A 25,842-nucleotide genomic window follows, 5' to 3' on the forward strand; every position below is an offset into this window, starting at 1 on the left:
GGGTTTTTATTTCGTCACATTTACGTACAGGCGTGGTTGCCCCGGTGGAGAATTAAATGGTGCCCGTGCTTGGGGCGCGCAGGCATATGCATATTCCGGGTCATCGGCCACCGGCTGCACCGAGTCGCTTGTTTGGCTGGTCGTAGAAGTCCCTGAGTTTATTTCAGCAACTCCTGGATTGAGTAAGTGTGTGGTTCCCCAGGGTCATCCTGGGCTGGTACCTGGCCCTGCTGATCGTATGATGCATATGCGTATTCCGAGTTGTCGGACACCAACTGGACCGAACCTTTTGTTTCACCCGTTGGGGTGGCTTGTGGGTTCATTTCCCGAACTCGTACCTTATATCTCTTACCTTTCTTGCTTACATTTGAGTACGTGTGTGGTTCCCCCGTGTCAGTCCTAGCTGGTACCTGTCCCTGCTGATCCAATGATGCATATGCATATTCTTGGCTTTCAGAAACTGGTTGTTCATACACGTGTAGTTGCAGCTCTGGCTTGGGTTCAGCATCTGAGGAGTAATTAATTCAAACAATATAACGCAAATAACTAGTTTGGTTGAGCTTGCTTGATTTTATAGGAAGACACATTATACAGGAACATTAAAGGGAATATACAACATTTGCAAACATCGAAAAATAAAACTACCAAGTTTTTGCGAAATACCTTAATGGGATGTTGGTAAATGACAGTCTAAAGCATCCTGTAAAATTATGGCACCTGGTATACTGTCATTTTCAAGAAAAGTGGTATTTTTGTATCAATTTCCAACGCTGATCGGCCGATCAGCGTTGGAAACAACTGGCTTTTTTTCAAATACTGGCCCCAATTGACCATTGCACTTGTTTGCAATCTATTACAAACCTATGAACGGGTACGAGCCAGCTAGACTGGTTCCCTGACCTTACAATTCCCCAATGTATGTAAACTGCTCTGTTTCTTCTTATATGGAGTCAGGGAACCAGACTACAGGAAAATGATCGTTTTTCTTTGTTTTTATAGCATTTTCGAACCCAAAACTTCCAAAAAGTCAGTGTAACTATATTTGCTTTATATTTCCAACCCCCCCATTCCATCCATTTCTGAAAATTACAGCAAAAGCAAATGATGTATATTCCCTTTAAACAAACATTATTTAACCAAAAATATAAGATTAAAAAAAAAGTGCTATCAGGTTTTTAAAGTTTCTGCATCAAATTTATAACTTTCTTCGCATATTGATTTAAAAACGTAGTCTCGTGAAAAACGGCCTGAAATACTTACACTCCTGATCCAGTTCTTGGGAAGAGGTTTGTTCGTTCTTTCTGCAAAAAGAACAAAACAATATTTCTGCAAATATTTATTTTATGTACATGTTTAGTAAAGTCTGCTCTCATGTTAAAACGCTTTTTGCAGTTGGATGTTTGGACACGACAAGTTGGAAGACCGCGACACAAAATTGTCCAGTTGGTCAAACCAAGCGCGTCTTGACAATGTTCATGTCAAAACAACATATTTACATGTGGAATACACTGTACCATTGCACGTTGATGTTTTGTAAAACCTTGGCTTTAAAAAAAGAAAAGAAGCAAATATTCCAAAATGTGTTCTGTGAAGCCCTCTATCTAATAATAATAATAAAGCCCCCCCCCCAAAAAAAAACAAAATAGTCGGTCTTCAGACTTTAGAATTGATGCGGCGACGCGGTTTTTTTTTTTTTGGTGGCTTTTTTTTTTCAAGCTTGTATTGTACAGACAAGGTGGGTACTATTTTGCTTGTTTGTGTCCTCATGATACATTGGTGTCCTCCATAATTTGCCTTGGTGCCCTTTATCATTTGCCTTGGTGCAATTTCCCCATTCTTTGGTGCTCCTTGGTACAAACATTTGAGGAGGCGCGGCAATAGAGGGCGCTGTTGTAGCTTCCGTGCTAATTAAAAAAAAAAAAAAGTTGACGCGCATGATTAAAATCGACGCGCGCGCTGACCAGAGAACGAGTATTTCTTTTCTTTTTTGGACTAATAGTTGGTATTTATAAAGCGCACGTATCCACCAGGACTGGTGCTCAAGGCGCTACATTGGGCCCATGAAACGTTCCAAATACCATCTCACCTCCCTGGGGAGTATATATACAGTTCGATGCTGCCTGTCAGGCGCAAGCAAGCTATTCAACCACAATAACCATCTCTGCCCTCACAGGTACCCATTTACCCCTGGGTGGAGAGAAGCAATGAATGACAACGTGCCTTGCCCAAGGGCACACGCACCATGGCCCCAGGCTGGACCCGAACCCACAACCTGCAGCTTTACCCGGCCGCAGACGATTCCAATGCCCTAACCACGAGGCTACAGCACTCAACACTACCCGTGGAAACATTATGCATCGTTCCACGTTAAAATCATCTTAGTCCTAAACAATGAACCGCTTTTGCAAATCTATACATGGCACACTCCCTTCCTGTTAAACTTACGTAGTTTTCTTACGCAGGCACCACCTGTTTTTTGTTCTTCGGCAGACGACAACGACAATAAACACAAGCAGACCAAGGAAAGCCGGGAGCCCTACAGCAATGGCTACAACGCTGGCTTGACCACCGTCACTCGGTGTCGTGGGCCGATCGGTCGTTTCTTTGTCACCAGGTACTCTTCGAGCCATCTCTGTGGGACCTGTGGCAGTTGCTGATGTTGTGTGCCCAACCACTGCGCAGCTACATTTTCAAACAAGACACACCAAGATGATAAACGGGACACATTTCTAAATACATTTATTGTACATGCACGGAAATCGATCTTATCTTTACGAACCCAAACTCGACACTTGATTTGAGGGATTCCACCTTTTTTTAAACATGAATTTTGAATATCAAGTTCTGAACTGGTGATTTTTTTCTATACATTTAAAGTAGCTAAAGGTTGGCATTGACTTGTGAGTTTGTCGAAGGATTTTAGCATTGAGGTTCAGGTTCTTTGCTTGCCTACCTTGTGGATAGCTGTAAATCTTCAGCATTTCCGCATGCACAAAATGGCGGCAGTGACAAGTGATAAATACACAAACCTCTCCCGTCTACGTACTGACACACAATCGCATCGTTGTATCTGCAGTTCACAGTTTGGTTCACTTCACAATTCAGGGCAATTTCTGTAATTAAAAACGGTTACACTATGACATATCAATGCAGCATGACAAAGTGGTCCATGCAACAGCTGAACAGCAGCAGAACCAGCATATTAACTTCTGAATGTGTTGTGGGTTTGGCATGATTTCAAACAAGTGACTCTTGCAATTTTGGTTATAGAAAGGTACAAAAGACCAAGGTAAAAATATCACGGACGAAAGACATGAGACATAGCGGTATATTAAGTAGTCCGTGAAAATAGGGAACTTGTCCCTGGCCATCAGCGGCGGCGGAACGGTTTTCAAACTTGCTCAGTATTTTTGCTCGAGGGGGCACATTTATTTCCGCAAAAGGGGCACTTGGGTAAATCGTAACTCCCCCCCCCCCAGGCCCCCCCCCCCCGGTTCCGCCGCCCCTGCTGGCCATGACATGTTATCTGTAAATAACATGTTGATTAAACGTGAAGAGGAAGGATGAAAGTAATGGGGTGGATGCATAGGCCTACCTACCGTTTAGAAAACATCGTTCACGCGGAGGGTTCCGACAAATATAACGACAGATGCTCATTCGCTCGGAATCCTCGCACACTCTCGAATCACTGAGTAACGGTAAATGAACCGAGATGTAAAGTCTATTAATCCCATTTCGATAAAATTTCAAAGTTTGCATTGTGAAGTCAGCAATTGGAGTAAGTTTACGGTTGCACTATGTGACATTTAAATGGTTAAAGTCAGAATTTGTCTAAAGTCTCAACTTTCAGCCAAACTGATTTTACAGGTTCGATTGGTAGTGGTCTGATACAATTTGGTTCTACTGAAAAAAAAAAGACAATTTTAAATTAGGAAGCCATTCAAGGCGTGACACGCATCTACAAGTAAACTTTTCGTTACCTCAAACAGAAATGATCTCGCATACTCTGTACCACAGACATGTTCTGAAACAAAGCAGCAAGGATTTCAGACTGTGCCGAGCAGATCGTCGATAACCCATCACTGGCCAACAAGGCCAAGTCGAGCATCACAGGCCGGAACGCCATGGGTCTCCGCCCCATCGAGTGATCCATGATAATAAACGTTGTATTGATCGCTCTGCAATCCTCCCACTATTGCAGCAGAGAATAAATTTGACGAATACTGACCGCACTAAAATAATAAGGAAATAACCGCATTTTCACTTGGGCTTCTGCTTTTCAATCCCAGCACGGCTACACCGAATTCATTAGCTTTTGTGTGTGATGCGGATGTGGTTTGGTTGGGTTTCGTTTTATTCAGACTTGAATGGCCATGAACTATTCTAAAACACGGGAAGCGAATAATAGGTTAATGGTAATCTTCGTTTGGGATTGTGAAACGTAACAACGAATATGTACTAGACTCCCCTTCAGTGGAGTACCATGGATGTGAACGCCAAATTGTAAAATGCAACTGCCCCGTGACGGAAAATCTGAACGGGGCTAGCGTAACGCTTTCGCCAATGAAGGTAGGCTACGCGTGATGTAATATTGACATCGTGTTGGGATTGGCAAATAGGTTGAATTTTCAAGCATAATCGGTGTAAAATATTTCACCGTGGACGTAAAATCCGGGGGGGGGGGGGGAGAGTTGCTAATTTACCAGGCTTTTTCACAATGTGGGTCTATAAGGCCCCATTTACACAGGGCTGCGACCTTTGGGCCTCCCTTGTGCGACCATAAAACTGGCTAGATCGCCATTGGAGGCTCAAATTTGGAGGCCGAATGGTTGCCTGGGTCGTTCAAAGGTGGATCACAGGATGTTCAGGCATCGCCATGGTCGCCGTAAATTTTTGAACATGTTCAAAACAGTCGCACAAAGGTCGCCGAGGAGGTTGGTTGCTCAAAGGTGGCTCAAATGAGGCAGAAGGGAGGCACAAGCATTGCCGTGGTTGCAGAATGGATGCACAATGGTTGGCCAATGGTCGCCACGTATAATATAGATCCGTTCTGTTGCAAATTTTACCGTCAATCTGGGCGAAATGCTTCTGCCTCCCTTGTGCCTCCTTTGGCCGACCAATAGCGTGCATTGAACTATGACTGCATGTGGCAACTGCTGTGCCTCCATTCGGCGTTGGTTGCCGTAGGTTGCACAGGAAAAGCACAAGGGAAGCAGACAAGAGGCTTAGTGGACGCATGCGCACAGGTCGCTCGTATAGCTCGCCTTAAATACATTCCCGAAATTGCAGTTTTGGTGGTTCAAGGGAGGCACAAGGATAGCTGGAGCAGTTACATAGAAACAGGATTTGCTGAATTTAGACGACCATTGAACGTCCTGGCCATTTTTTGGCCCCTCAGGTGGCACAAAGGTCGCAGCCGTGTGTAAAGGGGGCCTTAAAGACTGGTATATTGTACCATGCAATCACTGCCTCTACCCTACAAATGCAAGGTCTATTTCAAGAACTGTAAAACGTATTTGTCAGCCGTGACATTTCTAACAATCGCAGCTTTATCGTGTTTGGTGAAATTATTTTAGGTGACCGGTACTTTGTGACGCGCCATAGCAACTCATGAGCTCTCCAGTGAGACCAAATTTATATCTGTAACTCAAATTGATAATGCATAATGAGGCATAACCCACTGGGCCACCTTTGTGGGGTTTGAGTTTTATACACCGTGTTACACAATAACTCATGAGCTTTCCAATGAGATCAAATTTACATATGTAGCTCAAAATTTATTCTGAAGATATGCCGAACTTCGAAAATCTCATTTCGAGAAAAATGGCATTTAAAAATAGATGCGCGTTTCCGCCACCAACTGTATTGGAAAAAAAAACACGGTTGGTTTGGTGTTGTGCGTGTGCGTGTATGGCTTTCTTGAATCATATTACCATGGCAACCGATATTTTGACGATATTCTGCACCTTTTATATTGATCATTAATTTTAGTCATACTAGCAGGACACCCTTTATCACCTGCTGGATTTAAATCTCCTAACGTCATCAATTTTCATAATATTAGGCCCTGAAGTTGAGTGTTCAACAGGGTAATTTGGAAAATAAATATTTGAAGTTCACCTTGAAAACATGATGCAAGCCACTCTATTAATTTGTTTCCCATATTTATGGTCTCTGAAAAGAGGCAAAATTGTCTGAAAACCTTGTTATCTATAATCACTTCATTATTAATGTTTGATATCTTCATTATTTAAGTGTGCCATTTAGAGTGTTTAAAAATGTATCACTTTCTTATCCTTTAGTTTTCACGAAAACAAGCTTAATTTTAAAGTTCTTGATTCTACTAGCACGGAAGAGATACATCGCAGCTTTGCCTTCTTGTTCAAACTTTCATTTCAATTCAATTCAATTAATTATACTCGTCACGTAAAAAACATGAAAAATTGTTTTCCAGTGTGCATTATACATGTACAATAAGACCGCAGATATATACGAATGTAAAATAAATAAAATTTGATGTAAAAAACAAAAGGTACTATAAGATATTAACACAATGACAGAGACTATATTTACAGACTATCAAAAATTACAAGGTTGTCATCCAACAAATAAAAACACCAGATTGTTAGAACAAGGAACCTTGTAAAAGACACAATTAAAAAGAGCTCTTTACAATAAAAACACGTGAGTGGATGCCAGCATACCAGGAAAAAAGGACAAGACAAAAAACAGGGGATTATCTTTTGAATTGAGTGTTGAATAGATGGCATGCATTAGGCAAGAATGACATTCTGAAGCGCTTAGTGCGGGTTCGTGGAGGGCGAATTCTTCCTGATTTGTTGACAACCACCGAAGAATGGAGCGGATGGGTAGGATCTTGCATTATGTCTTGTAGCTTAGAGATAATTGCAGATTCAAACATACAATGTAAATCCTTAACGTCCAAACTTTCTTTTCATTTTTTTTATTGCACAAAATATGAAACAGTGACATAATGCAGTTTACTTACATCACAATTTTACAAAAAACCTTAAGAAATTGTGTAAATATGGCTGCCTATTATAGGTTTTCACGGCTATTTCAAAACGTTTATCATTCTAATTCACTGTTTTTAAAGTTCAATATCCGTCCATCAACATCGATTTATTGCATTTCAAATGTTTAATTTGTCTTTTGTCAGAAAACTTCAAATTCAGTTCAAGAAAATTCAAACAATGAGCACACGTTTTTGTCCCGGAGTATTCGATTTCATCTCGTCTACGCCAAACCTTGTTATTCAGAAATCAAAATCTAAGACGAATTCGATCCCGGAATGCTGCCTTCGGCAACAGCTTGGACGAATTTGATCTGTAATGACGAATATTCTCGACCCGCTAACTAAAGAGGGTAGCAGAACTTTGAAATTTGTCGGTTATTGACTCGATTGATTCTGTTAAAAGCGGGTGAATTTGAACGAAAACTCCTTTAAAATAGCCGGAAAAACCTATAGTCAATAAATCATTATATTCCCGAGAAAAGGTATGGAACCCTACATTTTGAGATAATAGGTTTAGTTACTCACTTCTCTGAATGCTAAAAAAATATTTATCATTTTATTATAACATTAATAATTGTATCTTAAGCTCATCTCGTTAACAGATAAAAACCTCATACTAAACACCTGTTCATAATGTTGAACAGATTACCACTCTATTCTATGTTTATTATTCTAATATTGATACCAAAAGCCTAAACGACCCCTTATGTTGGAACCGTTTGATGGGCTTGGAAAAAACCCTGTTCTAGCGAGGACGAAACTGCGAAATCCAATCAGTTTCCATTTGACCGTTTAACAAGACCCTCCGAAGATATTTCCAAATAAATGACAAACATTTTACGAAGGAATCGTGTAATTTGCAGCAAGGGAAATAACATTAATTCATACTCCCGCGACGAATCATGAGGGAGGAACTCGACATTTGGCCATCCAATGCACCAGCCCACCTCATACCGCGGTAATCTTGCCCCGTGTAGTTGACGGGATAGAATACTCCCCATTCAGGTTAGTCGGCACGAGATCCACATTCCAGACTCCTCCAGTACAAGTCTTGAACCACCAGCCTCCCTTCAGCTGAGCGGCACAATTGGCGTTGCCATCGGCGTCATTGTCGCGGTCGTAGGTTGAGAACGGCTGGCCTGAGTGAACGTCAGTCAGTGACTTGCCTAGGAAACAGACGGGAAAAGTATAGGTATTCCCGGCTAATTGAAAACGTTTGTCATTAGAATGCATCGTTTCTAGTTTTCAAATTCGTCCATTAACACCAATTAAGTGCACTTCCAATGTTTAATCTCGTCTTTTGTCAGACAATTTCAAATTCAATTCAAGACAATTCAAACAATGAGCACACGTTTTCGTCTCGGAGTACTCGATTTTGTCTCGTCTACGCCAACCCTTGTTATTCAGAAATCAGATTCGTATAATTGATTTATATAAGACGAATTCGATCTCTGAAAGCTGTCATTTGGCAACAGCTTAGACGAATTTGATATGTACTGACAAATATTCTTCACCCGGTACTATAAAGAGGGTGACCGAACTTTGAAATTGAATGGTAAATGACTGAATTGGTTTTGTAAAAAGCGTGTGACATTTTTCTCGGACAATGTTGAATGTTAGAGTTGGTCAATTTCAATGAAAACTCTTTTACAATAGCCGGTAAAACCTGTATTTCCACTAAAAAGTGTATATAATTTTAACAGTGACGTACACACTTTTTCACATGTTAAGTCATAGCCATGGGTTTTTCCAGATTTTTAAAAAAGTTTAGCATTCGCATTCACCGATTCTAATATTTAAATCAATGTCCAGGAACATTAATTATATTCAGTGTACTTCCAATATTAAATTCCGTCTTTCGTCAGACAATTTCAAACATAGCTCAAGCAAATTCAAACAATGAGCACACGATTTCGTCCAAGACTATGCGATTTCGTCTGTCTACGCCACACCATGTTATTCAGACATTAAGTTCGTCTAATGCCACAAACTTTAATCCTACTTTTGTTCAATTGCGTCATACTACATTTGTGGCGAAAGCCATAGTCTATAACATTTGAGCAGACTCGCTGATTCTTTATGCAAGACAACTGCATCTTGACCTATTGATTTTGACCAATCAGCAGGCACTTTCTATATCGGGTCTTTGGTCATTCACCGTTGTCGCGTCATAGACATGGATAAAAAAATACCCCAGACACAGCAACAAAGGCTGTGGTCACGCGCTTTGCATTATGTTACGCAATACGCGCCCGCCCGGCTGTTGTTGTATTACAAAACACTGCATTCGAATTGACCAACCAAAGTTTAGTCCTGATTTGGAAATGAAACGTCACGATTTAGTAAAGTTGACTTCGATTGGCGGAGGCGTGAGATCGCATAAATCTGCATGCTTTGATATTATACAGACGTTATACAGGAGACTGTGCTCCGTGGACAACGGGTGATACTCAGACTAGGTGGTGTCTATCAAAAATCATCAATAGAAGTAATATGAGACATACACGTTTTGAATAATGAAGTAAACTCTTAACCGAACATTGTGAGTCTTTTCAAGGGGCCGAATCATAAGTCCGACGCCTCATAGATTCGACGCCTCATAATTCCCGACAATGGACAAACACTGTTTCGGACTTATGAGGCGTCGGAGCTTTGAGACGTTGGACTTATGCGGCATCTGACCTATGAGGCGGAATAAATAAATTGTATGCCTTATAAGTCCGACGCCTCATTTAGTCCGAAATTTCGGACTTATGAAGCGTCGGACGTATGAGGCGTCGGACTTATGAGCGGACCCCCTAAAGCGGACCCCCTTTTCAATACGAGGAAATTTTAAAAGTCACTTCTTATACTTTATATTTTTTTCTAGTAAGACAAGTAAACCAAGAATTCCTTTAAAGTGTCCTAGGCACTGTAGCTCGAAAGCCTGACGAAACCGCTAGAAGGAGACAATGAGAAGAAATTACAGTTTTACACGTGGGAGATAAATCCTATGAAGCCCGGGAAGGGACAGGGTGGAATCTTTTTTTTTGTAATTTGCTAACTCGTTCCCACGATTTACTAATTCGTTCGAACGAATTGCTAACTCGTTCGCACGAATTGCTATTTCGTTCGCACGAATTGCTATTTCGTTCACACGAATTCCTATTTCGTTCGCACGAATTGCTATTTCGTTCGCACGAATTGCTAATTCGTGGGAACGAATTGCTATTTCGTTCGCACGATTTCCTAATTCGTTGAAACGAATTGCTAACTTGTGCATCCGGGAACGCGTTAGTAATTCGTGGGAACGAGTTGGTAATTCGTGGGAACGAATTCGCAATTCTTGGTACGAATTAACAATTCGTGTGAACGAATTAGCAATTCGTGGGAACGAAATAGCAATTCGTGCGAACGAAATAGTAATTCGTGCGAACGAAATAGTAATTCGTGCGAACGAGTTAGCAATTCGTGCGAACAAATTAGGAATTCGTGCGAACGAATTAGCAATTCGTGCGAACGAATTAGGAATTCGTGCGAACGAATTAGCAAATTACAAACAAAAATTCTACCCTGTCCCTTTCCGGGCTTCATAATATCCCACAAAATCAGGTCGGGACTGAAAAACCAATACAAATGTGGTCCGGGCAGGACAACTTGCACTTTCAATAAAGGACATGCTTTTTTTACCACCTGGAACTGGAATAAAAACGTCAAACACTTTCCACAAGAACACTCAACGGGGTTTATCTGTCTTATATGCCGTTCGGACGGTCCGGTTCACGGCATATATGGCTTTGGATATTACACTACAAAAGTACCTGTAGGCCATTGAGAAAATGGATCCGCATATAGTATGTAGTCGTCACCTGCGATCTGGAATTGCTTAAAACGTATTCTACCGCCTCCACCACCTACAACTATCTGCAGTTGCCAAGTGCCTTCCGAGGTTAGCTGGCGTACTATCTCGTTGCCAAGCCAGAACTCCCCCGTCAGATCACCGAAGCCGCTTCGGTACTCGGCCCAGCTACGGGTGAAATTCACCGACCCGTCTATACGTTTCTGAATCACCTAAAACGAGTCAACAATGAACGAGAAAACAGCAAAGGAACGAATTGATCTCTTTTTTTTATTATAAAAGGGACAAGTAAAATCCAAGACGGCGACATCGGAATGACACTACCAGACCTGTCGTGATAAATCATCATAACATCACATTAATATCGGACGATTGGTTTAAAATGATACCACCAATTAAGTAAATATTTCATATTGCGGGTATTTTAAGTATTGCTGCAAACTCGTACGTTGGTGGTGTTCAGATGGGGAGTTCAGATTGAGAAGAAAAAAAATCTCCTATCTTGTTTGTTCCTACAGAGTCAAACAAGGGACCCTATTTATACCTTAAATTTAGAGTGAAATAATAGTCAAAAAGTTAGTGAAAACTTAATTTATTATTTTGAATAATTTTCATTCTAAATCATCTTTCCCTCATTCAGTGGTATAAATTGAATTGCCGCAATCGAACTGAGTGAATTCTTTACTGTTTGGAAAGGAGAGAGCCGCGCGGTCACCAAAGAGCTCCGCGTGATTCCCCGCTTTGTTGTTTTGTTTATATGCCCTTTCTACATACACACAAAAATCGTTCAGTAGGATAAGCATACCACCTCACATAAGCACAATATTTGCGTACGTTAAGGTTGACATAAAAAGTTCGACTTTGGGGAGTTGACGAACCACCGACTCCCATGTCAAGGAATGGGCCTGACAGCCCTGACTGATGATTTCATGTCCAATGAACTGCGTCTTCGAATGACATAAACGGAAGGAACTTACCACCAAACCTAAATGGCAATAAACGGCCAAGCCGTTTGGATATTGCGGTGGGTAGATAGTGATCACGGCATCATACTGTATCCCGGCATCATAACTCTCTCTACAGTCAGCATATCGGGGAGCTGAGGCAGTTGTCGAAATCGCGATTTCCACCGGGGCTGTGGCTTTATCGCTGACTTCTGAATCAGTGAGAAAGAATTAGACAGAAATACTCTCAACCTAGCTTTCATATTTTAAGGACTTTGATATTCCCTTTTTTTAATAGGCGTAACATCGTCTAATTGTTAACCAGCTGCTGGGGCCAATTTCATAGAGCTGCTTAGGCACAAACTTTGCCTTATATAAGCAAAAAAATCCTTGCCTAATATAATCAAGATACTGGCCCAAACGCCATGCGATGTACATGCTTTAGCTGTTGTTTACATAGCATAACAATCGCATGGAGTTTTGGCGGGTAACCTGATTATATTATAATCAAGGTATTTGTGTGCTTAAGCACATTGTGTGCTTAAGCAGCTCTATGACTCTTGGACATTGGCCTGGCTGACTGCTTAATAATTGAGAGAAGAAAAGCAAACCAAAATACTTTATTTAAAATGTTGTCTCATTTTCAAAAGTCTTTGATGTTCTTTGATGAAGAACACATTCGCGTATAATTATTTTAGCCGGATTCCTCCAGGTCAGGGCCAAAAAATCAAAATACCAAATTTGGAAAATTGCGCACAGGCATTATTCCTTTGTCCCTTTTCTTTTCCGGAAAGTGGCAGGCGCGGTTCTACGGGGAGGGAGAGCGGGGGGGGGGGGGGGGGGGGGGGGGGAGGGGGAGGGGGGACAGGTGGTTGTAGCCCCTACCCCCCCCCCCCCCCCAAAGTTGTGTAGCCCCCCAAAAATAAATAAATAAATAAATACAAACAAAAACCCAAGAAAAAAATGGCAGTGGTCAATTTTAGAAGTTGACGTGCGAATAATCTCAGCCCCTAAAAAATAGTCGTGAGAAGGGGGCATTTGCACACTATGCATGATTGTACACACACAGAACGAATAGTAAAAATTATAATAGGTAAAAACAAAACTGTGTAACAAATATACAGTTTAAGTAAACATTTACGAAAAGAATTTACAGAATTATAATGTAGATTGAAATTTTTTTTAATGTAAATGTGTTTATTTACACAAGTTGTGTAAACAATTCGGGCGATTCACAATGCAGTGCGCCACCAAGAGTTTGCCATGGAGAGTTCATTTTCCCAGTGCATTGTGAAAGATGGTCGACAAATTCGCAGCGCGGGACATTTGAAATTGTTCCTTTTTCCGGTCAGTAGTTTCGTAAGCGTATGATTCGAGTATCTGTTTTTTGCCCTTTTGTTTTCTTTTTATCAATATGGTGTTTTTTTGTAAGGTGGCAGAACGCTATGCCCAAATCTATAACAAACTAGCTCAAGTTGTCTACTGACACTCATTCAAATTGTTCATGTTTTGTTGACCGTAAAACTTTTGATGGCAAACTCTTGATGGCGCACTGCATTGTGAATCTCCAGAATTAGGTTATCATAAATTTAAATCGCTTTAACAGTGTTTTTACGAAGTAATTATTAAAAAATGTGTTCAAAGCTTTGTTCAAAGCTTTGTTCTCCTTACCAGTCGAGTTTCGTGTCCCTGGGCATCGTTTACGTATTTCTCGAGCGGCTGCTTGCATCCAATGTTCACCAGGAAGCGGCTCCGGTGGCGGACCGAAGTAACAAGTCTTCATCTGGCTCTCAACCACATCTGTTAGTACTGAAAATTGATAGTGAACACATGACAGTCATTTTTTGAAAAAAAAACAAAGTGATTTAAACGCAAAATTTATTCTTACTCAAACTGATTTAACCGATCAAAATGGGGTAAAGATTTCCAGGTGTCAGGAATAGACGACTTCCCTTTCACATGTACCTAACATCGCACGCCGCGATATGGGAATGTAGGCCTGCGCAGTACGCGTTACCTACTTGTACATGTAGGCCACTGAATCACGTAGCTGCTACGTGCTGAGCTCGCGTTGACCACACGCGGTGATAGCTGCACCACCTATATCTCACACTATTTTAAAGCCTTTGCCTCTTTTCTCAATGGCAAAACATCTTGTGTCCATCTTAAGCTATGAACATCAATGGTTTTTATGGCAAATTTGAGTCCTCAATTTGATTAAAATTGTTTTGAAGTCTTCAAGGCAAAAGAACTTAAGTACGTGTCATGAAATTTATCTTAAGATACACTGTTTTGCCATCAAAATGATGCATGCTTGTATATGTGACTATAATGCGGCAAAGGCAAGTGACTTCTGAAATGTATTATAATATCAAAACTAGCCAGAAATGTTCCGTCAAATTTGACAGGAAAGTAAAATATAATATGTCCCATGATCATACAATTTGACAGCAAAAAACAAACTTATTCAAAAAAAACCCCAAAAAACCCAGTAAGTTTACGTTTAAATTCCATTTTCTCAAAACATCATTTTTCAAGTTAGGCTGCTTTGCCATGAATGGGCCGCGGCTGGTGTTAATTTGTAACAAACCTCTATTTCATTGCTCTCATTTCTACTCGCAAGTTCCAAAAAAATGAAGAGTTAACCTCGCTTTCAATTTAATATGGCCGACTCGAGAATAAATGCAATTGTCGTGCCGCAAGTAGGTTAACAATTGTAAAATATTATTTCATATATAAACGCAGAACGAGTTTATAGTTCTAATATACATGACTAAATTTACTATACCTGGAAGAAGAAACAATTAAAACCTTTAAAGCCCGTTGCATAAGCAGAGTCAGCGCTGCCAATTACAGAGCGCGGCCCTCTACGACGCCTGATTGCACATCAATAGGTCTACAAGAAGGGACGAAATTGATTTGGGCCAGGAATTGATTTCAGGTGCGCGACCTTGTTTTGAATTCAAAGGATATCCATACACCTTCGTCCCCGAACACTCCTTCCAACACGTACGACGGAAATTAAAACACAATTCTTAAAGTAACCTAAATGTTGCCATGACAATCTTTGCGCATCTCTATTTTGTCTACCAGATACAAACCAAGTGGCAGCACTCTTACTTTTAGTACTTATGGATTTTTTTTTCCTCCGGCCAATTTCGCAAAGTGTTCATTCACCACACTAAGACAAGTAAGAACATTGTAGGAATTGATGGAGCATCAGAATAGTATTACCCCGCATTGGTGTGCATGTACGTGTCATTTCAAGAAAATTCAGTTCACTCGACGTTTCGACCAGTATGGTTTTTTCGTCTACGATAGAACTGGTTATCCGGTACGACACACAACACATCAATCAAATCAGAACACACACTTGCATGTCATTGGGTTATCGTAACACCCTTTATATTTTTACCTGTGCGTTTGAAATACCAGTACACAAAGCAATCCAGTTGTATCGGTGGTTGGGTGTGAGGTCTGAGTTTATGAAGATTTGAATTCAAACCAACAATTCGATGATAATTCTTTCCTACCCATCGTGATGATTTCAATAATAAACGAAATGGTACAAACAAATGTAACAATTTTTTACTTCAAAACTTGTATTCCAAAGCCCAGCCTATTCTTCAAACCTAGTTAATGGCAGTGATTTGCCGATGATCCTTGGTGACATGCCCTTTCCCCTATACCTCAGATGACCAACATAAAAAAACACTTTTAAATGTAAGTAGGCCTATGTAACTTACAGATAGCAAACAAAGAATACACAAAAACAGTGTCATTTGTGTCACCGATCTCTATCATAAAGCCTACCGTAACCGGTGCTCTGAAAAATGAGATAATCATATGAGCTCGTCATAAAGACCGCCAAAAAAAAAAGTCCACCCGCATTGGAGGGGTCATAATTTAGGATCTGGTCGTCTTATGATGACGTCATTTATATTTAGGATGTTGTTGGCTACATTTTGAGACCCCGTTTGCTACCAAAGACTGTAAATTGAAAAATGGCTGTCAATGAAAAATGGTCAATTTGAAACGTTGCCAATTAATTTTATGGGTACGCAAGTAGCCTTGACCAAGGCTATCAGCTTGTTCCCATACGAGCTTGTTCCCGCTAACGCACACTGCGCGCGCCGCGACAAAATCACTAGTTGTACTATACCGTTATCCCCAACGACCCTTGCGTGTGCTTTGTGTGCATGTACGTACGTACGTTCTCACAAGATATGTTGTATGTACGACATAATCGACAAACAAGTCGAACATACGAGTTACAATTCATATTTTGTACACACGAGATATTAAGTCGTACTTATATACGACATATATCGTACCCTGTCGACTCGACATATGCACGACATATATGTCGTACCGGCACCTGTCGACATTATGTCATATGTTTGATATGTCATACCCTGTCGACATATATGTCGTACCCTGTCGATGATATTAGTCGTACCCTGTCAAAATATGTCGTACCCTGTCGATATATTAGTCGTACATACGACATATAACTTATAAGTTGTTCATACAAGTTAAAATCAGTCGTACGGAATAAGTTTGCTGAAGGAGAGATATTTTTTTCCCATATCCCCTTGACAGCTTCGAAGAAATACCCCCCAAAAGTCAGCGGTAGATATACTCAAACGTTTGCCGTTTTTTGAAGGTCTAATTGTTCATCCTTTTTCATTTCATATTATTCTACTATTATTGAAGATGTTAAGGGGGTGTTTTACAATAAATATTGTTACCACAGGCCGTCTGGTTTATATACCTTTGGTCGTATTATGCAATTTAATAAATATTCATTTTTTTGTCAGCCGTTATCCAATGAGAGAAGACTATTTACCATAGCGCGTACTAATTATCATATTCAGCATACACGGTTGCGTCAAGGCTATCTTCCGCCTCGACTTACTGTACGGCTGTTTGCGGAAGTGTGTTTGGGGCGTACGTACATGCACACAAAGCACACGCAAGGGTCGTTGGGGCTAACCGGTATAGTACAACTAGTGATTGAGTCGCGGCGCGCGCGGTGTGCGGTAGCGGGAACAAGCTCGTATGGGAACAAGCTGATAGCCTTGGTCAAGGCTAGTACGCAAGTGGAAATTGTTTCGTGACAACGCTGCCAGAAACGAATTGCTGGGAATATCGATCGCGCAGGGATACCTTGCATTGTATACATGGGAGCACGGGAAACTAATTACCCGCGCCTTGTTCGGGCACTGTGCAGTACCCGATAGGGGATAATTACGGCCATGTGTGGTTACGCTTATAGCAGTTTCACCTCGCGTAATCTTTAAATTTGCCACTTTTCAAACTGTAACATTTTTCATAAAGCGTTGGCAATCTACGCAAACGGGAAATAAAAAATGTAGCTAACAAAAATTCTCGAAAGGTCTATATAAATGACGTCATCACAAAGTTAAAGCCCCTCCAATGAGTGCCCGGTGTTCATATTACACCAAATGAAAGTTAAACGGGATCTAGGTCCAGAAATCCCCAAAGTTTCATGTTTTGGATTGTTTACTTATCCCATTTTAAACATTCTGGTTAATGAAAGGAAACCAACCACGTTGTGTGTATCTATAACGTACATAATACAGCACCGTGCTCGCTAATGTACAAAAAGTGGTTTCTTACACGTTCGCAAAAGGCGAACACTTTACGGATGAAATCACAACTAGCACTCAAACACCTGGACATTTTGGGGTCGCAAAAGAGGACTCCGAAAGTTGTTCCCGCACGCATAACACAGGAATAACACAAAACGCCCAGTTTCTAAAGGATATTTGTGCGGATGTTTATATCTTACTTTTAAATGTTCTTTCCCATTAACATCATTTCGTTCAAAGCGCGTTTTGTAGCCCAATATTGGGCTGTCTCAGGACGTGTCCCTTTAAGGCAAAAAAGTACCGAAATACTGCTAATCCAAAGCAATAAACATCCGATCTTCTTTTCCGAGCCCACAGGGTTTTGTAAGACAAAGTTTTTGAAGACGTTTATCCGTATTAGAAAAAAAAAGAGAAGTGTCCATGCCTTCATGATTAGCTCATTCTTTGCACTTAATTAATACCGTGTTTTCTATTCAGTGGCAGATCAAGGTTTGTAGAGAGACGTGCATACCCCGACCTTTGTCTTGAACGCGTAAAGACTATGTGCGTGAGAAAGCTGTCATTTCCCTTGACATTTTGCATCCAAAATAACAAAATGAAAGGGAATCAGACCCTAAAGACATCATAGCTCTGAGGATTTCCCTCTTGCTCACCGGAAACATTTTTTTTTAGTTCTGCATTAATGCTAGATTAGAAGGATATTGTAAAATTTATCTCGAAAGACAAAAAATAAACATACCCCCGAGTCCAAAGACAAGAAATGACCACAGAATCAGCGGAGCCATCTTCTCACGGAATGCAGTGGGCTTGACGAGAGGCAACCGTCAGTGGGTCTCCTGCAGATTGTCAACTATCGCGTGGTGTGAAGTACCTGATAGGAATCGAACAGCGTAGGTGATATTGGAACTATGGACGTCGCAAATGCTTTCAGCAGTAAATTAATCAAGCCTGACAAGCATGAAGATCAAGGCCAGAACAGCACAAAAGAGTGTCTATCTACACGCCCCTCCGCCCGACAAGCATCAGAATCTTTTCAAAAAGCTAAATGACAATTCATTTAAGCGGGCTCACGTGTAAAATCGATCAATATGCTGAAACACAAAAATACCATTTTTTTCAGCAGCGTATCCAGCTTTTGATGTGGGGGGGGGGGGGGGGGCAACCGCACGTCCGCACCGAAATATACACACGGTTTTTTTTTCCGGACACTTGACCTCCGTAAAATCAAAAAGCGGGGGGGGGGGGGGGGGGCTGGCTGGTATCCATCTTCCAAATGGGGACGCTCTTCAAAACTGATCATTATTATGATACTTTTCACAGCGCATTGTAATGGTTGTTGAGCGTGTTTCTTCTGTGGGATATATGTCAGACAAACTCAACAGCAAATTACGCTTAAGCAAATTACCACGAATTCTGGCGGAAATTAAACCTATTACAGTTTTATTCAATATATATTTACAAAGTTTGGTTTTTCTTTGGGGTGAGGATGAATGGGCTGGTAATGACTTTGTCTGCATTTTTCAACCAAATTAAATTGACCGACATTGAACAGTAGGATAAAGACACTGATTTTCATGACAAATCGAAGCGTTTCATCTCATGTCATCGGCCTTAATTAACTATTTTGAATTATATATAGTGTACGTAGAACTTTTGATTATCTAGTAGTTAACTACTAGACGCCAAAGGCTATACAGCAATCTTTGTACAAATTTAGCTGAACAGAATTAATTTATAACACTGTAATATTCACGCGCAGATCTTGCAAGAATGGAAAAACCACTATAATCCACGAGAACACTGCAAGCTAGGTTACATTACGGATACAAAATACGACCATTTTATGCTGATTGACAACAAAATGTGTTTTTCCGATTAATGAAGATAAAATGGATAAATTTATTATTTTTTATTGATAAGAGGATATCCTTTTCGGATGGGGAGTTTTCTGTAGGCCTTTGGCCGAGAACAATTGCAATGTTGTGGTTCTTTAGAGTATTTTAGAGAAGATAACATTTAAACTAGGCCTACTTGGTAAGAACATGAATGTCACGGTGCCGATGTTGTTAATTGTGCCTGGGAAGAAAGACTGGAACTACGACTATAACGATAGCCTTATGTGAGTTATGCCGCGTCACATGACTTGGCTACGGCTGGCCTTCCCATACACTACACGTTACTGCCGGTCGTAGTCAAGTTATTACGTAGCCCTTATCTGTGGGAAAAGTTAAACATGACTGCTGCCACCTATCGACTGAAAAGCAGCCAATGAATGATGAAGAGTTATTAACGTTCGCAGTGCAGTATATGACTTGTATATTAATCAGAGACATCTTTATATACTGCAGCATTTATGTTATTATATGTGGCTTTTGCATCTTATTTTTGGCAATTTTAGTCAATTTATAATGTATACTTTTTATTTACGTGATGTGCCACGCGTGATGCGTATATGAATATCTCATATGACGAACGCCAACTATATATAGGTTTTCCCGGCCAATTTCACAAAAATAGCATTCGAATTCATCTTGATAGTGGCCAATTTGAAGCGAAGTAGCGCTGCTGTCATTCCCGTGGTTCGTAATAGATTTCAGGCGTTCAAATCCGTTTTAGGACCTTACATTTTCATGTTTTACACATCCTAAATTGAAGTTATGTCATTCGGTTAAAGTGATCATTCCATTTAGCAGTCGGTTTGGTTTAGGGTAATATTTGCATGAGATTCTAGTTTTCGTTTTCATTTCCGCGCATTCTATTTAGCACTATTTGCATTCAAAATGAAAGTCAACGAAGGTATACGGTGCGAGGCTTTTCATTTCTTTTACCTTTTGATTATTTCTGCTTCATGTCGTGGTCCATCTTTATGTTTCTGGCCTTCCTCTTGGCAGGTTTTCCTGTCTGCCAGGTCTCAGATACGTGGCTACAATTGACCTGCAGCAGTAGATCTGTTTATGCCAAGATTGTCTGCACGCGTTCAAGATAGTCTTGGGCATTGCCATCGAAAACTTCGATGAAGACCACGGTTTACGTTTGAAATTCTCATGTAACGCCCATGAGCTGACATATTGATATTTATAGAAGTGCTTCAATCCAACAATTTGCATGGTGATCAGAGTAGTGGCAGAATCTTGTGGGAGACAGGTTTTTATATCTATATTTCCAAATTGTAACAAAAACACTCCACCTTATTCTAACAAACAACGGAACGACAAGGACCTATTTCGAATTACTTTGCTCACTTTTCACATGCTTGCTTAATGGTGAATTCGAATGACCAAACTTACAGCTTGAAGCTCCCGCGAATTTGGATGCTCGTTTGTGCAATTTTAATTTGAATGCCCTATTTTTGAAATGGCATGATTAAAATGTGAAATCGCATGCTTGTAATGGGAAATTGAGTGGTCTTTTTAGGTAATTGAATGTTGATCTCAACGTGCATTCAAATTCGTGCGAAAATGGGTGATTGGTTGCCAATTTGGCGGCCAAATCTGCTAACTTGGCCGGGAAAACCTATATTAGACTAGTATAAATTACTGACGAAAGGAACACCTTATAGGAATCTTTGTAACGCAGCATAACTCAATGTCTGGTAGTAGTTCCGGTGTTGTAAAACGTCCGTACTTCTGAAACTGTTGCGCTCGACAAATCAGCTTCAATATCGGACTAAGCAAGAATTAGTCCGCATCTACCGGGCCGTCACGATGAATCTACCCGTGGCTCTCGGCACACTTGCGTCCGTCGTTCTCGGTAAGTTGACATTTTTTTTCGTACGTTACCTTTTCATTGCGAATGCATATATAGTCTACAGTGCTTTTTAACACACCTGGACATATGTTTAATAAAAAAAAAAAGTTTCATTTGAAACATTCACCGTTTTTGTGGTAGTTTCTTTTCTTGAGCAGATATATATAATGTGAACCCACCGGCATAACCATATCCAAAGGAGGCGGTTGGGGGGGGGGGGGGTTTCCTGGGGTGTGGTTAGATGGGGCAGGGGGACCCTTGGTGCGCACAATTTTTCCTTTATCCCAAAGACGTGTTCCCTGTGACATTTTCGACTTTAATCTCGAAAAAATATATTTGTTTTCAATTACTACTCTCATAAAAAAATGAAAGTATTCTCTTTTAAATCAGACATCGAACGAAAAAAAAAAACAGCGACGTTTAGCGTAGTTTTTAAAATATTTCTTGACAACGATCGAATCATCGGCTGCCAGAAATAATGCTGGTCTCGCATAAGGGCGAATCATTTGTGCGCAAGATAACATTCCTTATTCCTAGTGTTGGAGACGCCAAAAAAAATACACAAATTTAAAAGTCTTAAGGAGAAAAAGAAATCATTTTGTTTGAAGAGCACGAGGTATGAATCTTGGAACGGTTGCGATTAAGAACTACCCTATTCAGACGCATTACTTCCTGAAATCAGCCGGTGCGACCGGCTTATGTTGTGGCGCTTCTCTATCTTCTTCCTATGGTCTTCAAACTGCTATCTGCATGCCAAATGTTTCAGCCAATGGTCATCACTTAGGGTCACCAGTGGTCGTTTTTCTTCAAATTTACGAAGATATTTCTTCTCTCACTTGGTCAATACAGCCTCGCTTTGGTTACGTTGATTTGAATAAGGAAAAATCAAGATGGCCGCAACATGATTATGGTCTATACAGGATGTACACAGAATTAGGTAAAAGGTCACCGAATGGTTAGCAAAGTTTTTGTGTATGTGTGAAATGCATTACATGCTTTTTATGCACATTCTCAATCTGATTTCAACACAGATTTGGTTTACAGCTAGTTCACACATCGTCAGTTTTAGTCGGATTCTATGTAACATGCAAAATGCTCCTTTCCCACATTTTCAAAAAGTATTTTAGCCAAAGGTGGTGCATAACACCCCTGTCTTGAGCCTCATATGGAACTACTACTCTTACTGAGATACATCAGTAATGTTCTATCGAATTGAAATTTTAATTGAATTGAGAACCATTCTGTTACCAACTGGCGCATGCGCATTATCGTCGTTGACTATATTGGTTGCAGAAAAAAAAAAGTATTTGAGTCCTTTTTTTTTTCTCGTTTTGTTAGGGGGGGCTCTCAAAAAAATACTCCTCTTATATAAGGAAATGCACGTTTTGATTATTATTATTTCCATTGATTTAGCAAGCTTACGTGTTTGACATTATAGCAAGATTACATATACATCTCTCGGCGTGGCGCACCATGATTGGTTTCCGTTAGTGCCATGCAAACATTTACATAATTTACAAAAGGGTTCGTAATTAGTCTTCAATTTACTTAATTTTTCCAAAAAAGGACTAAAACCGTGATTGGTCCATTCGAATGCAGTGTTTTGTAATACAACAACAGCGAATCGCGTAGCATAATACAGAGCGCGTGACACATGTATTTTGTTTATGATGCGACAACGGTGAATGACCGAAGACCCGATATAGAAAGCGCCCGCTGATTGGTCAAACTCTAGAGGTCAAGATGCGTCTGTCTTGCATAATTAATCAGCGAATCTGCTAAAGTCTATTACATAGACTAGTAAAAACTGCTGATTGACCACCAAAAATGTGTTTTAAATCCTTATCAATGACGATAAATGATACACGTAGTTGGAGACTTTCGAGACGTTGGTGGCAGCAAACATACCAATCCTTTTTCAATTGTTTTCGTCATGTTTATATCAAAGCGCGCATGCTCAATATAACGCAAACAATGACAAAATGACCGGTATGTTTGCTGCCACCAACGTCTAAAAAAATTCCCATTGATAATTTATAAATATATTAACATTAAGAATAAGATGACATCTATCACATATTTAGCTACGATGAAACAGGAAACACCAGCATTTTACACAATAACAACTCTTCACTATAATCTAACAACGAACAGCTCGCACCTTGCAATAGCCTAGCTGTTAACATTTCTATTTAGAGTTTCCGTAAGAAATTTCAACGACAATGTATACGTAGAAAGGTTCCTTAATCTAAATTATGTGTATTGTTTAAATTATCGCGGTGCGGTGCGCACATTTTCAGTGAATTATCTTCTTAGCCCTACATCATGTTTCTATAAAATAACGCGGATTTGCAATTGAACGTGCCTGCGTCTTCACAAACATATTTTGGGATGCGATACACTACCTAAACTTTGTTTGTAGCATCTGTGCTATTAGGTTATCCTCAAAAGCTGTACAAATCAAAAATTTGAACGAATTAACATAAAACGTCATTTGAAATATAGATCAATAAGTCATATCATACAAATCCCTCGATTAATACAGGTAATACGAGCACTAAAGACGGCTCAAATTCTGGATTCTGGATTCTGAAAGTCCATTTGTGTTTTCTTCATCAATCAATCTTTTTCAAATGCACTACCTTGTTGTCCCAGGTCTTTAGCAATACTGGACAAGTTCACTCTGTTATCTTTCAATCTCACCAAAACAAGTGTCTGTTCAAATTTACCAAAAGCGAAATACAGAGTGAGCCGAGAACATTAAGTCATACGAATCGCGAGGCGGCAAGATAGTATTTGGCCACCAAACTCAAGCGCACCAGCCCACCTCACACCGCGGTAATCTTGCCCCGTGTAGTTGACGGGATAGGAATACTCCCCATTCAGGTTAGTCGGCACGAGATCCACATTCCCGACTCCTCCAGTACAAGTCTTGAACCACCAGCCTCCCTTCAGCTGAGCGGCACAATTGGCGTTGCCATCGGCGTCATTGTCGCGATCGTAGGTTGAGAACGGCTGGCCTACGGAAACGTCAGTGAAAGACTTACCTAGCAAACGGATGATAAATGATACCAAGTGTTGAGATTGATCGAAAAGCAATGTGCTATTCCACTGAGCTTGGAAGACAAAAAAAACGCTTCCTCGGATTACATTCCAATCCATGATATCAAGTTTAAGTTAACTATACAATCGTTTAACCACCAACCCACTACTGGTACCAAACCGATATAACGGTTTCTTTATCAAGTAAACTCTATCTTAAAGAAGTACCATCTTTTTGAAATTTTAACCGAAGTAGAGGTGTAGAGGGATCTTATTAACGTTCACTGGCATTTTTAATACACGTATCCATGAAAGACCACGAAAACTAGATCGTGACTTTTTACTTTTTAAGCAGACTCCTAGTCAAATAATAGGATAAGCTTTGTTAACATAGTCTGCGTGGAAAGGTTGAAATTGCTATTTTCAATGTTGATCGCGCTTTGTATTCACATAAATTGATGGGAAAATAAAAACTTGGGGCGAAACACTAACATTTTTGAAAAGGTAATACTTACCTGCTTCGTGAGGTTTCGTGCACCACTTTGAATGCGTTGTATGAATTGTATTCGTGGTTTCAATTCTTTGTTTGCCTTCAAAAACGTAATGTAAACTAAGCACGACTTTGATGTTTGCCATCATGGCGACAAAACTGGCATGTGGATAAAACTGCTTTTGAAATTGTTTCACAAAGGAGGCTGCTACGACAACTAGTATTCAAATTAGGAAATGTTAGTATTAGTATTCTTGAGTGGTGCTCTTAAGTGGTGGCCATTTAAAATGTATATTATATTTCGAGGGCTTTTTATGAATAATATTATCAAAAGTAGCATATTTATTTAGAAAGAAGACTAGTTGATACCTGCTGAGTAATGACGTTCCCATGGTTGCAATGGATTTACATGTAGTGTGTAGTTGTCACCTGCGATCTTGAACTGCTTCAATCTTAATTTCTTGGGGTATGCATATCCTGCTTCGTCCATTGTAATATGTAGATTCCAAGTGCCTTCCGAGGTCAGCTTGCGGACTACCTCGTTGCCCAGCCAGAACTCCCCCGTCAGATCACCGAAGCCGTCTCGGTACTCGGCCCAGCAACGGGTGAAATTGACCGACCCTAGTTTACGCTTGTGAATCACCTAGAACGAGTCAGCAGAGAACGAAGTTACCAAAGGAACAACTTTATCACTTAAATGAGTTATACATTAACACAGGACCTATATTGCCACCCTACCGTGACAATGCTACATAACGTGGCATTGATATTAGACGACCAGTGTTACATTAAATCCGCGAAGTGTAATGACTGAACTCAACAGGTGTTTAAAGTGCTTGCAGCTTTACACCATGCAGTGTTACAGTTGGCTTACTCGCCAGGGAGGGGTTATCCTTCCCATTCGGTGACGAGTTCCGCATTTCCTGCTTTTCTCTTTAATTTTCTTTTCTTTGTTTCCAGGGATGTTCCAAAATGCAATCAAGATGCAGTTTGTGTGCACACAGCACATCCTTCAATGGGATAAACATAGAACTCGCAAAAGCACGTATTTATGTAAATTGACATAAATAGTTCTACTTTGGGGGTTGACGACCTACCGACTCTCAGGTCGGGTCGGTTACATCTCTATA

The 25,842-nt window shown here is 40.3% G+C and overlaps 2 protein-coding genes across 2 annotated transcripts; both read right to left on the minus strand.

Annotated features, from left to right (window-relative positions):
- Positions 1 to 7,984: 7,984 nt before the first annotated feature.
- Positions 7,985 to 13,376, minus strand: LOC119730032 (ficolin-3-like). The gene is made up of 4 exons (XM_038202822.1): positions 13,358 to 13,376; positions 11,852 to 12,030; positions 10,918 to 11,086; positions 7,985 to 8,202 (listed from the first exon to the last, which is right to left on the minus strand). Exons 1-4 carry the CDS (start codon positions 13,374 to 13,376, stop codon positions 7,985 to 7,987), a joined length of 585 nt encoding a protein of 194 aa, XP_038058750.1.
- Positions 13,377 to 23,887: 10,511 nt separating this feature from the next.
- On the minus strand, positions 23,888 to 25,632 carry LOC119730033 (ficolin-3-like). Its single transcript, XM_038202823.1, has 3 exons — positions 25,561 to 25,632; positions 25,082 to 25,355; positions 23,888 to 24,227 (listed from the first exon to the last, which is right to left on the minus strand). The coding sequence occupies exons 1-3, from the start codon at positions 25,630 to 25,632 to the stop codon at positions 23,941 to 23,943; spliced, it is 633 nt and encodes a 210-aa protein (XP_038058751.1). The 3' UTR covers positions 23,888 to 23,940.
- Positions 25,633 to 25,842: the final 210 nt, after the last annotated feature.

This window comes from Patiria miniata, unplaced genomic scaffold (assembly GCF_015706575.1).
Source record: "Patiria miniata isolate m_02_andy unplaced genomic scaffold, ASM1570657v1 HiC_scaffold_22, whole genome shotgun sequence".
NCBI classification, from domain to species: Eukaryota; Metazoa; Echinodermata; class Asteroidea; order Valvatida; family Asterinidae; genus Patiria; species Patiria miniata.